Source organism: Podarcis vaucheri (assembly GCF_965113315.1).
Source record: "Podarcis vaucheri genome assembly, chromosome: 3".
Lineage (NCBI taxonomy): Eukaryota > Metazoa > Chordata > Lepidosauria > Squamata > Lacertidae > Podarcis > Podarcis vaucheri.
This window is the reverse complement of record NC_138761.1, coordinates 112,980,292-112,995,244: the sequence shown is the minus strand read 5'-3', so window position 1 is coordinate 112,995,244 and position 14,953 is coordinate 112,980,292. Positions and strand designations below refer to the sequence as shown.

The window sequence follows — 14,953 nt, the reverse complement described above, 5'->3', positions numbered from 1 at the left end:
TAAATAAAAGTACACATTCTACTCATGTAAAAACACCAGGCAGGCCCCACAAATAACCCAGAGATGCATTTTAAATAAAAGGACACATCCTACTCATGTAAAAACATGCTGATTCCCGGACCATCCGCGGGCCGGATTTAGAAGGCGATTGGGCCGGGGCCGGCCCCCAGGCCTTAGTTTGCCTACCCATGGTATAATGTATAGGCCAACCCTGGCATGAGCCCTCCAAGGTTCCCTTTTCATTGGGGATGCTGTGTTTTGAGCCTGGGGCTTCTCTAATGTAAGCTTGTGCTTTGCCACTGAGCTGTTCCCCCTCGCCTCCAGCCAAAAACAAATGTGCAGGGTGGGGGAATTTTCCTCACACAGTCAGTTTCAATTTGGATGAAGTGCATTGGAGAATGTGGACCATTTAGGTGCTGTCTTTTCCTATGAGAAGAGATAACTTATATTGAGACAAATGTCTTCAGGGATGCAGTGTGATGCATGTGGAAGATGAGAGAAATGTGTTCGTTAAGCAGCAGATCTCAAAAACTAAGGCTTCACCGGGGCATTGAGGAGCTATATAATTTGCTGCTAGCATAAAGGGAAATGGCACCATGTGAATTATGGTGTAAGAACATGGAACCAAAAGGGGAAAGAACACAAAGCTTTCTTTATTAAAGCTGAAGTTCATTGTGTGGAAATCAAATTGGGTTATTTTCAGGCCCAATATATATCTATAGCAACAGAATGGGAAAAAAGGAGTTGACGATGTAGTCAATGTAATCCACTCTGGTTGTAGTTAGGAAATCATTCTTTGCATATTCTGATAGGAGCAAACCTGATCTGTGCCTCCCAGATTAATATGTGAATTGGAACTTAGTTATCTACTTTCCAAATGTTCCCATACTGTTCTTGGTTTTAATTTTTTTTTAAAGGCTAGAAATCATTGATTTTTAATGCATACCTGGAGAAAAAAATAATTTAGAAATCCATATTTTTAGATGAAATAGTTCTGAAATAGGCCTTTTGAGAGAGAATACATTTCAAAGCACATATTCAGGTATTATTTGCATGTGGATTTTAAAAATGCAGATCTGTGTGGAAACAGGGCGGAAAATACTTATGGATGAACACATTTGAAAGTGGCCATAGGATGGAATCAGACTGATTCCAACAGATTATGCAGTTCTAAACATTGTGCAAGCAATGAAGAGGAACTTCTGTATAAAACTGAAGGAGGAGCATTGGCTCTACTTTCCCCTTGTAAAATTCACTGGAAATCTCACTATGAAGAGCAGTATGAAACAACCTTAAATAAATAGTGATCTTCTTCTGTGCTTAGTTATGTCTGTGAAGGTGCACAACTCCTCTGCTTTCTGTTAGAAATTTCACAGAAATTTAGAAATCTGTTGGCTTTCATTAAAATTCCTTGAACATTTATTTAAGGCCAGACATGGTGTTTGCTCCATATTGTCACAAATCAGGATCCCAAACAACGAGCATGCGTCAGTTATTTTTAAGATAACCATTGATTTTTGCTCTCTGTCTCTCCCTAGCAAAGATTTCCCTCTTTAAGCAGACCTGAGTACACAAAGCCACTGCCATAGTTACTCATATTGCAATGCTGTCATTTTTATGTGTGCCCTGTTATTGTTGTTTAGTTGTTTAGTCGTGTGACCCCATGGACCAGAGCATGCCAGGCACTCCTGTCTTCCATTGCCTCCCGCAGTTTGGTCAAACTCATGTTAGCTACGAGAACACTGACCAAACATTTCATCCTCTGTCATCCCCTTCTCCTTGTGCCCTCAATCTCCCCCCAAAATCAGGGTCTTTTCCAGGGAGTCTTCTCTTCTCATGAGGTGGCCAAAGTATTGGAACCTCAGCTTTAGGATCTGTCCTTCCAGTGAGCACTCAGGGCTGATTTCCTTAGGAATGGATAGGTTTAGTAAATCCTTATTGCCCAATACTATATGATTACCCAGACCTCAATTTGGTTTGCATGAGTACACATACCTCCCTATAAATAAACCCCAAGATTGGTGTTCCCTGGGAAAAAATGCTATGTGAGAACTATTCCCTAGGTATATGTTACCTTCCCACAGTCATTCACATTATGTTGACTTGAGGTTAATGGCTGCCTATCTCTGTGTATTCTCAGATGGTTTGACCTGATGCCCTGTTTGCAATTAGCTATCATTAGCTAAGAGTGTCACTGTTTACCCCTGACACATCTCTTAAACTTGCCCTTTTGACGACTGGGAGGTTAACGTTAACCCCTGAAAGTAAAGTAAAATGGCAGAAGGATCAGCATTGAAGTTTCGCACAAGGCAAAGAAACGTGATCTTTGTGATTTCTTGTACAAAATTATCAGCACCTCCCGGGTCAATGTGGAGCTCAGAACAAAACTGCCCAATGGATTTGATACTTCTCCAAATGCTGTGATACAGTTCTCAGCAGATTAAATGTATCAAAATGTGGACTTTAAAATGCTACTTTAGAAATGCATTGAAATATGTGCTCTGAGAGGATTTTTTAAAAAATGCAAATGAATGCAAAATGGAATGTAGATAAATACAGATTTGGGTATAAGCATATGAAAGTGTAGTGGACTAGGAATAGGCAGATTTGCCCTTTCCTAATGTGGTTCAAATCACTTGCATATTAATATGACTTTATTAGATGTCTACTGAATCGAAAGTTGTATTCCACCCCCCCCCCCAAAAAAGAAGAAGAGATCAAGGGACTGATAAGAGCCCATATCACAAGTGAAATGTGCCTTGGGCTCAGGAAGCACATGCAATCAGTAGGACGTGAGTTTTTAAATGTGAGAGAAACATCACCAGGCTTTATTGCGCTAAAAGTATTTCAAACTGTTATCTTACGCTGTGATTAATCTTTGTAGCACTTACTGTCACAAGAAGATTTAGAACGTATGATTAGTTCTTGAACAGAGCAACGTTGGGATGTTTTTGGAAGCTGGAAAAACTAGACAGGGCGAACTAAAATTACAAATGAGACACAGCACTTTGATAAGAATCTGATGCTAAAGGGCCTACTATATTTGGTTTTCATACCTGCCCCTTTGCTTTGAAAGAAAACAACGTGTCCAAGATGATAAAGCACTTTGCAGACTGCTGCATCTGGTTCTTCTGTGAAGCCTTAAAGATGGGCAGCTCTCCATTTCATGGATCCATTCTCCCCATCTAAAAATGGGAAGCTAGCTTCTGCAGCTGTCAGGGTGGCAGGAGAAATCCCCCCAAAATAGTCAGAATGGGGTATTGTGTTAAATGAATATTTAACACAAAAGGTGGGGTCCCCCTCCCTTTTTTCTGCCCGTCCTTTTTGAAAGAGCTGAGCAAGAGTTGCAAGATTCATTTTAAAAGAAAATGGCCCACATGGAGAAGGGCCTCAAACAATGATCGCAGGGTCCGGATTGGTTCATATGGGGAGTGGTGGTTCCTTGTATTGCAGTCCTGAGTAGGGCTGGGCTATCTGTCAATCTGTCGTCCAAAACCAGTTTGAAGTCCATGTTGTAGTATTGGTTTCATAATTTTTGACCTGGCGTGAATCATGATGTGTGTGTGTGTGTGTGTTATGCAAAAATCACAATGTGGAAAAACCGTGAAGCCAGCCAATGCTCTTGATTCCTGCAGCCCCTGTTAACTCTGCCAGATCATCTCTCCCCTGCCTCATGCAGGGGGCAGTGAATCACAAGAGCAGGCGCCGGCAAAAATCACGATGCAGGAAAAACTGTGAAACCAGACAATGCATATCTCCACCCTTATTTCAGACATTGTGATAGATCGGTATATCGCAATGTTTACCTGGTGATACAGCACAATGTTGAAAACTGGGTGTCGCCCAGGCCTACTGTTCACCTCTAGGATAGTTCCATCCTTATTTCAGGAACTAGGATAGTACTACCCTGGTATCATGATGTTTAGCTGGTGATATACCGCAATGTGGAAAACCAGATATTACCCAGCCCTAGTCCTGAGCCATGTAGAATCATAGAATCATAGAGTTGGAATAGACCACAAGGGCCATCGAGTTCAACCCCCTGCCAAGCAGGAAACACCATCAAAGCGCTCCTGACATGTGGTTGTCAAGCCTCTGCTTAAAGACCTCCAAAGTAGGAGACTCCACCACACTCCTTGGCAGCAAATTCCACTGTCGAACAGCTCTTACTGTCAGGAAGTTCTTCCTAATGTTTAGGTAGAATCTTCTTTCATGTAGTTTGGATCCATTGCTCCGTGTCCGCTTCTCTGGAGCAGCAGAAAACAACCTTTCTCCCTCCTCTGTGTGACATCCTTTTATATAATTGAACATGGCTATCATGTCACCCCTTAACCTCCTCTTCTCCAGGCTAAACATGCCCAGCTCCCTTAGCCGTTCCTCATAAGGCATCGTTTCCAGGCCTTTGACCATTTTGGTTGCCCTCCTCTGGACACGTTCCAGTTTGTCAGTGTCCTTCTTGAACTGTGGTGCCCAGAACTGGACACAGTACTCCAGGTGAGGTCTGACCAGAGCAGAATACAGTGGCACTATCACTTCTCTTGATCTAGATGTTATACTCCTATTGATGAGGCCCAGAATTGCATTGGCTTTTTTAGCTGCCGCGTCACACTGTTGGCTCATGTCAAGTTTGTGGTCATGTAAGGCCTTATAGGGCAAAAGTAGCACTTTGAATTGGGCCTGGAAACTAATTGGCAGCCAGTGTAGTAGGGCCAGGATTGGCATTATATGCTCAAACCATTTTGCCTGGTGAACAACCTGGCTGCTGAATTCTGCACCAGCTGAAGTTTCCAGACTGTCTTCAAAGGCAGCTGTATGTATAATGTACTTCAGTAATCTAACCTAGAGGTTACCAGAGCATAGGTGACAGAAGTTAGGCTACCCCTGTCCAGAAAGGGCCATCAGCTGAAGCTGATGGAAGGCACTCCATGCTACTGAAGCCACTCAAACCTCAAGTGACAGCAAAGGATTCAGAAGTACCCCCAAGGTAAATAAATACCTGTTCCTTCAGAGGGAGTGTTGCCCTCTGAAGGAGTGGGTAAGCTTAAGGGCAAACAGCCTTATTACAAGGTGCATGCTTTTCCAAACCAGAAATTCAATTCTGTGTTGATAAATAATGTGCAGAATGGCCGGGAAATTCTGACAGCTCTCCATTGTTAACACTGAATGTGCAGGTGTACGTAAATGAAAATAACTAAGGTTAGAGGAGGAGAGTGTACAGCAGCTGCCTGAAAATGAGAACTACAAAATAGAGCATCTGCAGCCCCTTCTTAAACTGTCACAAAGATCCTGCAATGAGATTTGAGTCATCCAATGTGTCCTGAAAGGGATGATTAAAAAGAAGAAGAGGGCAATGAAAGAAGAGTAGTTAAGCAGTATTTGGCCTGAAATGTGAAATATTGGTCAGGTTGGTGATGGATTTTTTTGGCGGTACTGGAGTTTCAAAATGCACGGTTGACTGGAGAAAGGAGCTTCCATAACAAGGAGATTGAAAAGGAATTTACTTGGGTTGCCTTTTGAGCTTTGCTATAAATTAGGCTTTGATGCGGGTTTCAAGGAAGGGAATGACAAGCTGGCAAGATGATATTTGTGAGACGGTATGCAGGAGGAAATGAAGAGGCATGAAGGATAACTGCAAAACTTCAAGGTTGGATGACAGAGAGATCTTCCAAACTGTCAGCAGAGATGTGGGAATAGGGGTAAGAGGCAGAAGCAGAATATGTTACATGTGGAAAGGTGATCGGTCCAGTTCAACTGCGTCTCCCAGAGCGTGGGAACCTTTAATTTGATCATATGATTGCCTCTGCTTCAAAGGGATTTTTTACATGTGACTTTTTATGCCACAGTCGCCAAGTGTAGTGAACTCTTGATTCTCCAAGGCAAAACCCTGTCCGTTCTGTTAATTCCAGGTTTTGAAAAATCCCCGATTCATTAGTGTTGTTTTCCCCACTCTCTTAAGGGATTCAAATCATCAACTTACTGCTAAGCCCTGAACATGTTGCTTTCTTGTGCATGCAGCTTGGGGGGGGGGTTCAAACATTATTAATGTTTGAATTAATGTTCAAACATTATTAATGTTTGTGCCATAAAATCAGTTCTTGAAATATATTTCTATCAGGCAAAGGGAGTAGCGGTTGTGAAAGGGAGCTCATTCCACTGCCTCCACATTCAGTATAGGACAGGTGTATGCTTGCCTTAGGTATGTTTAAAATCCATACTGAAATACATCTGGTTCATTCTGCAGAAAAAAGTTCTAATGGAAATAAGTGTGTTGTATTTTATGTATACAGTGGTACCTCGGGTTACATACGCTTCAGGTTACAGACGCTTCAGGTTACAGACTCCGCTAACCCAGAAATAGTACCTCAGGTTAAGAACTTTGTTTCAGGATGAGAACAGAAATTGTGCAGCAGCGGCATGGCGGAAGCAGGAGGCCCCATTAGCTAATGTGGTGCTTCAGGTTAAGTACAGTTTCAGGTTAAGAACGGACCTCCAGAACGAATTAAGTTCTTAACCCGAGGTACCACTGTAAAGAAGCTATCATTTGGTTCATTCCAGAACATGTTTGATGGTAGTTTCAGCTTAGTTGTTTAGCAGAAAAATAATCATGTTGAAAGAGATCTACAGTGGTGCCCCGCAAGACGAATGCCTCGCAAGACGAAAAACTCGCTAGACAAAAGGGTTTTTCGGTTTTGCGTTGCTTCGCTAGACGAATTTCCCTATGGGCTTGCTTTACAAGACAAAAACGTCTTGCGCTTTTTTTTTTAAAGCCGCTTGAAGAGGCACAGTTGCGACGGACCGTGCTTCGCAAGACAAAAAACATTGCAAGACGAAAAGACTCGCGGAACGAATTCTTTTCGTCTTGCGAGGCACCACTGTAGTGCCCTGTAGTGACCAAGAGTTATGTATTAGGAAGTCCTCAATTAAGATGTTGTCTCTGCCATGGTCTCACAAGGTAGTCTTACGCAAGCCTCCCTGTACTGCTTCCATCTAGAATAGTGGGATAATACAGAACCTGCCTTACAGTGTAGGTTCTATGATAATGTATGTGAAGCATTCGGGACATACAAAAATACTGTATAAATACTAATTACAGTGGTGCCCCACAAGACGAATACCTCGCAACACGAAAAACTCGCTAGACGAAAGGGTTTTTCGGTTTGCGTTGCTTCGCTAGACGAATTTCCCTATGGGCTTGCCTCGCAAGATGAAAACATCTTGCGCTTTTTTAAAAAAGCCGCTTGAAGAGGCGCAGTTGTGACGGACCATGCTTCGCAAGACGAAAAACACCGCAAGACGAAAAGACTCGCGGAATGAATTCTTTTCGTCTTGCGAGGCACCACTGTATGATTGTTGCTGAAACTTTGCTTTTCTGAGCCACAGCAGCGTCAACCAACATTACCTCCTCATCCATTCACATAAACTATAAGTAAATCTGTATCTGTTGATGCCTGTTCTGAACACCTTTCTACTGGCCTGAGTGATTTTTATTATTGATTAATTGACTAACTTTCTATACCACCCTTCATCCAAGGATCACAGGGCAGTTTTCAATATAAAAACACAAGGGTGCATGCCATAGTAACAAATAAAAACATTACCCCTGCACGCACAGTTCAAAAGGCTGTAGATTGTTTAAATAGCCAAGGATCTGGGAGAAGAGGAATGTTTTTGCCTGGGGGCTAAAGGGATGTAATGAAGGCACCAGGTGAGCCTTCCCAGGGACAGCATCCTGCAATTTTTCACCTTGAAAAGGGGGCTTGGCTATCAGGTGTGTATGCCCTATTGTCAGTTTTCTTGGAACTCAAGTCCTGATGGATTGCTCCTCTGTCCTGTGCTTGCTATTGTAAACAGCCTCGTGATCTTTGGATGAAGGGGGGGGGGTGTAGAAATTCAATTTGCAAATTAAAAAATAGAAATAAATTGAACGTAAGTGGCAATTCCTTTCTGTCTGTTTAGGAATGGTCGGAGGAAATCTTCAGTCTGGCGTCAAACCTGCTGGCACAGAACATGTCAAGGGATGCTTTTCTGGAAAAAGCGTAAGTGACAAAGCACTGAGCTGTGGAGGATGTTTCTACTCTTCGTTGTGTGTCAGCTTCCTTTTTCTTTGTGAGAATGATTGCTACCAATTGTTTTCTGCAATCGCAGGCAGCTGCTTTTATAAACATTCCTTTTCCTCTTTCCCACTGGCCCAGTTCTCTCCCAGGTGATAAACATGTTATCCCTGTACCACTTCAGATAGCTAGTGGAGCTCGCATGATGGAACGTTCTTCTGTGTGAAAATCATCCTCATCGTGATCATCCCTGTCATCTAAAAAGCTAGCTTATTAGGGAGAAAGGTGCTGGTCTGTCTTTCCCCCCGACACTCAAGGTTTTGTTTTTTTTAATATGCAAAGCTTTTTTTAAAAAAATAATGTTAGCATAATGAGTCCCAGTTTGCAATCTGGAGTGGAGCAACCAAACATAGCTCTGCTATCTCAGCTAGAGGTAGGCCCCTGAAGCTGAAAGCAAGACAAGAAATTTTTATTTGAACCCTTTCTAGATAGCGCTAAGAAAAAAGACACTGTCATGGCTTTTTGGGGGGGTTTAAATTGGCATTTGTTTCCTGTCAATGACTCCACCACGTTTGTGGTGCTCAACTGTGTTTGGACATGCTTTGTTGAGGATTGCATCAGAGTAACGCAGCAACCATTTTGTGGAGATCTGCAAGCCAAAGTTACCGTATTTGCATTTAAACAGGTTATATATTTTCCATCCACAACTAAACTGAGCTTTCTGTTTCATGCCAGGTGCTAACGTAATTTCATGAAAGCAAATTACTTTCTTTTCAGGGTGTATCGGTGAATAAATTAGCAAGGGCTTTGTGGGGTGAGAAGAAAGCCTCTTGGCTCCATTTTAGGTGTTCAAGTGTTCCATTTAGGTGTTCCATTCAAGTGTCAGCACAAAATGCTCTTTGGCTTTTATTTTCAACAGAATGGTCGAATGCACAAAGAGCAACAAGCCTCAGGTTGATGCTCTCATCTTTCTCTCCTCCAGCACAGCTGTGAGGAAGGAATTTGAACCATTTATTTCTATTTTCAGCTAACCACAGTTACTTGTTTCCTGAATCTGGATAAATGGTGGTTAGTCTTTAATGATGGGTTCGGAAAACAAGCTAGCTTCAAACTCTAGTTAACAATCCTGGCTGGTTTCTCTTAACCATAGGTGAGCACAAGGTAGATCAGGATCTGCTGGTAGATATCTGGGAGATTTGCAGTAGATCAGCAACAGTTTTCTGACATCCAATTATCCGTTGCAACAGCAAATGGACTTTTCCCACCTACATGGTGGAAATGAAGAAAGCTACCCAGGAGGGGACTTTTGTGCTAAAACATTGTGAATTGAGTTCAAATCTTGTATTGAAAGCTAATTCCTAGGCTCAAAATGTGATCACAGGCACCTTGTTCTTTGATTCTGGTTCTTTTGGCAAAAAAGGGGAGGACCTTCAGGAATATAGTTTGGAGTAACACGAGAAGAAAAAAAGAAATGGAGCTGAAGAGGAAAACAATCAAGCATTTGGTACAGTTGACTGACTATTAAACTAAGTTTAAAATATGAAGTAATACAAAATTGTCACCTCAATAGAACCAATTAATAATTATTAAAGGTCACAAGTTAGGAACAAACCATCACAGCAGGGCTGAGAGATACGACAACATGCAGATATATTCATGTATGGAAACGGATTTATTAGACCTCTCAAGGAAGATACTCAAAAGGGTCTCTAAGGATCAACCAGCAAGCTGCCTCATAAGGGGATAACTTGTGTGTTTTCTAAGTCCTTGATAAAAATCTACAATAGAAGAACACATGAGAGAGTTTTTCCCGCAAGAGCAGAACCTATCTTTTCACAGATCTACCTTCTAAAATCTTGGTTGGTAAAATGATAAAACGTGCCAGCCAAACTGCTCTTTTGTACTTAGGTGTTGTCAGGAAACGTATATATGGCATACATTTCTGAGCGGTAAGTCAGGGCTAGTGACAAAGGTGTACAGGTAGTTCTCACCTGAGAACCCAGTTCTTAATGTTACAAGGTTCTTATAATGGTCAGCATGGATGGAAGTGGCCTGTGCTATAGAGTTCAAATCTGGCTGTCGCCACAGCATGAATGACAGGGACCAGATATCTATGCAGGTAAATTTTCATGTGTGCAGGCAATGTGGTAGACTTAAGAGTCATTGCAGTCTTCTTGCTGCGTGCAGAAGGCACATCCTAAGACCTTGGCACTGCCATCTGGTGCTATAAAAGAGTTGCAGACTGATCTCCTTTGGCATTTTCACTGTGCTATCTATTATTAGTTAAACAATAAAGCGATACAAGATTTCCACTTCCCCTTCTTAATGGCCCATGTGCTTTTGCTCAGTGGAGGAAAACTGTAAATCTATTTATCTGACGTTTGTAGGTGCAATGTGTTGATTCAGAGTGCTTTGGAACAAAAGTACAAAGGGTGTTGATGAGCATATCCTGGGACAAAAATAGTAGTGCTTTCCCCCCTCCACCTTAAAAGGAAATGCCTAAATAAATCCAAGTTTATCCAAAGCCATAATGCTGATTTTTGTTGTGCTCAGAGAAGGGCTAAATTATATTGAAAACTAGCAGTTAAACTACATGTTACGCACGATTATATTATATTGATGCCTTAACTGTGAGGTGGGCAGAAGCTGAAAGGAAGCCAACAGAGAAAAGTGCGTGTGTGTGTTTTAACCCTTTCTCTGACCACTTTTTGTGCCAAATCCACCACCAGGTTCCAAATGCTTACTTCTCATAGTGCAGATAATGCTTTGTGAAAAATCTACTGGACTATAAGAGCGGTTGCAGACTATCCTAGCAAAACAAAGAGCAGAAGAGGTGGCAATCGAGCCTATACGTTCACTAGGAAAATCTAGGTGTCCCTGTTGCTAAGTGTCTGTCAAACTGCTTGATGGTTTGACTTGGATTAGTCGCAGCATTCACTGCTCAAAAAAAGGACAAGTTTTATTTGGTCGCTGGCCTACTCTCTCCAGTCTGCATATGATGTGTAAGGGAGTTTTGTTCTCCCTGGAGCTTGAGGTTAGGGACTTCACATCCAGTAAGGATGCACAGCTTCTAATCCTGTTTGCACCATTGACTGATTGCCCCCCCCCTTTCCCCACTCCTAAAACAGCCTGGACTGAGAGGTAGTCAAGTGCAAAAAAAGATATCGGCCCCTTCTTATCCCCGACGTTCCTCCAAACCATGGCAGCTTGCCTTAGTGCATGATGGAAAGTGTTAGGAACGGGCTGTTATATAGATTCTCCATAGAACAAGTATCCCAAGTCAGGCCCCTGGTCCATGCAGTTCAGGACTGTGTACCCAGACCAGCAGTAGCTGTCCAGGATTTCAGGCAGGGGTCTCTCCCAGTCCTCCCTGCATAAGCCCAGGATTGATCCTGGGACCTTTGGCATGCAAAGTTCTATCATGGAGCCACTAATTCTTCCTGAAGATGTTGGCCTCTTTTGTCCAGAGCCGGTCCACCCATGAGGCAAGTTGAGGCGACGGCCTCGGGCAACAGTATCTACAGAGGCAGCAGCTCCAGCCTCCCAAGTAATGCATCACCTGCTGTTGCTGCTGCCACTACCTCCCCAGCAGCCCCCCACCCACCCAATGCTGCCTCTATAGCAGCCTCTCGGCGAATAGGATGCACTGCTGGTCTCCTCCCATCCCTAGGGAGGAAATGGTGGGGGCTTCCCTCTGGGGTCTCCTGGGGTCTGCACCCACCTGGTATGATTCAGAGTGGCCCCCTTTCCCTCCTTTGATTCCCACTTCAACCGTCAGGTTAGGTTGATTTGATCAGTCCTCCTTGTTCTCCCATTGTAGTTCTTTCTTTCCCCCTTGTTCCAGATGTGGCTCTTTCACTCACCCCTTCTTCCATGGTGTGGGGCATTTTGTGGTTTGCCTCAGGTGCCAAAATCTGTTGGACTGGCCCTGCTTCTGTCTTAGGAATTGGAGGTGACATTAACACCACATATATAGTCTTGCTCTGGAGGTCAGATACACACAATCAAAAGGCTTAGATGATAAGCCATTAATGGGGATATCTCACGTGCAAAAGGCATATAGCCGCAGCAGCTGGTCACATGAGACCCTTGTGATAATGAAGTGTCAGCAACGTCTTGCATTCCAGGAAGCATGTGTGCACTTAATACATGCCTACAGCTCTCCGTCATTCCCTGCCTAACCTATACTGTCCACATTGGTGTTATATGAGATGCATATTGGAACTACTTACCACTGATGAACTACTTACCATCTTGAAAAGCAGAGACATCACCTTGCCAACAAAGGTCCATATAGTAAAAGCTATGGTTTTCCCAGTAGTGATGTATGGAAGTGAGAGCTAGACTATAAAGAAGGCTGATCGCCGAAGAATTGATGCTTTTGAATTATGGTGTTGGAGGAGACTCTTGAGAATCCCATGGACTGCAAGAAGATAAAACCTATCCATTCTTAAGGAAATCAGCCCTGAGTGCTCACTGGAAGGACAGATCGTGAAGCTGAGGCTCCAATACTTTGGCCACCTCATGAGAAGAGAAGACTCCCTGGAAAAGACCCTAATGTTGGGAAAGATGCACAAGGAGACGGGGACGGCAGAGGACGAGATGGTTGGATAGTGTTCTCAAAGCTACCAGCATGAGTTTGACCAAACTGCGGGAGGCAGTGGAAGACAGGAGTGCATGGTGTGCTCTGGTCCACGGGGTCATGAAGAGTCGGACATGACTAAACGACTAAACAACAACAACATCACCACTGATGACCAAACTATGAGAGTGGGAGCTAATGGCATGGATCTTTCCCAAGAATCTGTATGCATGTGTGTGCGCGCGCACACACACCACAATACCAATTCCCATATGGTTGGCCCCTGCCAACTGTATTCTTCCAACTGCATGGGAGCTGATCGCAGATAAGTAGCTCCGATGTGACTGAGAAAATGAGCCACCAGCTGCTGACTCACTCCAGCAAAATTTTGCCACAGAGAGCTAGAAGACCTGCAAAGCGTTCATCCTCATGCCTCATTCTGAGCCATTAGTCTTAAATGTGCTCTGTGTATAATTTGAAAAAATACTATAAAACAAGTTCTTTTTGGCAAAGGCCCATCTTTGATTTAGCTTCCTCAAGGGACTTTAGATCGCTCTCAAAATCTGTACTTAGAGATGTCGTTGTAAATAAAGATAAACTTGCTTGAGGTTTCAAGACATTAAGCTTTTCTTGGAAATAGAAAGGCTTGGGAGATTATAATTTTCTTCTACAAAAGAACAAAGTTCAGGGTTATTTTGTGGTCAGCGCTGTGGAAAACAAAGCAGAGTTCTACTTCTGTGGTTGTAATGATTTATATATAAGCACTTTTTCTTTCTTTCTAGATATACCAAACTTAAATTGCAAGTCACTACGGAGGGGCGGATCCCTTTGAAGAAGTAAGTTGTGCTCTCTTACATAGTGCCTCCTTTTGTAGAAGCTTTTCATGCCATTATATTTGATAGACTGGCTTGAACTTATTACCCTGTGTGGCATTTAAAAACAGAAGCAAGCTATGATAATTCATTCTACAGTGCCCTCACTCTGATACAGATCTTCTTGTTGCTGTGGTTAAAGTGTGTGAAGGCTATACCATTGATGGTGGATGTTTCTCCACACAAAATAAATCCCCCTTTCCTGAAATAAAGAAAACAAACAATCTAGCATATCAGGAAGAAGGCTAAGCTTCTGCCTGTTGGGAAAATGTTTGCATGGAGACACGTTCAGTCATGTCAGCCACTTGTAGTCTGAAGGGGTAAAGCCCAGGCACAGTTTGGTCACCTCCAGAAATGCAAAGTCTCTGATTCAGGGGTTAACTATCTGGAATGGAAAGGTGTTCAGGGTTGCTTTTGCATCCTATACAATGGTACCTTGGTTTGCATATGTCTTGGTTTGCATACATTTTGGATTACAAACACATCAAACCCAGAAGTGTGTGTCCCGGTTTGCAACCTTTTTTTGGGATTACAACCAATTTATTTTGGATTATGAACAAAAAAAAATTTGGAGGCCCCATTAGCGAAAGCGTGCCTTGGGTTACAACCTGTTTGGGTTTACAAATGGACCTCCGGAACAAATTATGGTTGTAAACCAAGGTACCACCGTATATGAATTTTGTTTGGCCATTGCCAACCTAATAATTCCCTAGGTTTGCATCCAAGTGGCTGATAAAGTTTGCAACGACACAGTATGCTCTGAAAACATTACTGGAGATGTGGCATGAGATGTGTTCTCTAGCTCAACACCATTTATCTGGAAGGGCATAAGTGCTGATCTGAATGTGCAGGAAGTTCCTGGGTGAACATGCTCCAAGTGTCTCTTCCATCATTATTGTCGTCGTCATCAATACATTTCTACCCCATCCTTCCTCCCAAAGGGACCCAGGGTGATGAACATTTATTGTGTGTTACATGTACAAAGCTAGGTGTTTTTTTTTAAGATGTGTGCACATCTAAAATTGTAAGGTCTGAATCTGACATAAAGGTGCTTGGTGCTACAGATTCATACGAGTGAGCTGAAGTTGTCTGAAGTTGTCCCTGTCAAACATATCCTTAATGGTCAACTTGGGGCTGTGTTTAAATTGGTCCTAAATTACTTGACAGAGAAGAGGCTTGTGGAATTCGCCATGATATTCAATCAGAAATCCACATGCCGCTGAGCAGATTGTATTGAGAGACGCCTCAGCAATTAGGCTGTTTGACATGGGAGAAGGCAGGTCTTCAACCTTCCTGAAACCAGACCACCACCACCATCATTAAAAATTTCTATTCCACTTTTCATCTGAAGATCACAGAGCAGTTTACAAAAGCACAAAAAAACCCCACAGTAACAAACAAAAACACTCCACACACAAAGTTTAAAAGGCCATAGATTGTTGTTCTTA

General features: G+C 42.8%; 1 protein-coding gene across 3 annotated transcripts in view; it reads left to right on the top strand.

Moving 5' to 3' along the window:
* PLCB1 (phospholipase C beta 1) overlaps nucleotides 1-14,953 on the top strand; it is a 497,312-nt gene that overhangs the window by 290,496 nt on the left and 191,863 nt on the right. For all 3 annotated transcript variants that reach the window (XM_082215463.1, XM_082215464.1, XM_082215462.1), the window contains 2 exons: nucleotides 7,957-8,036; nucleotides 13,416-13,469. In XM_082215463.1, coding sequence (XP_082071589.1) covers nucleotides 7,957-8,036; nucleotides 13,416-13,469 — 134 coding nt within the window. The remainder of the gene's footprint in view (nucleotides 1-7,956; nucleotides 8,037-13,415; nucleotides 13,470-14,953) is intronic.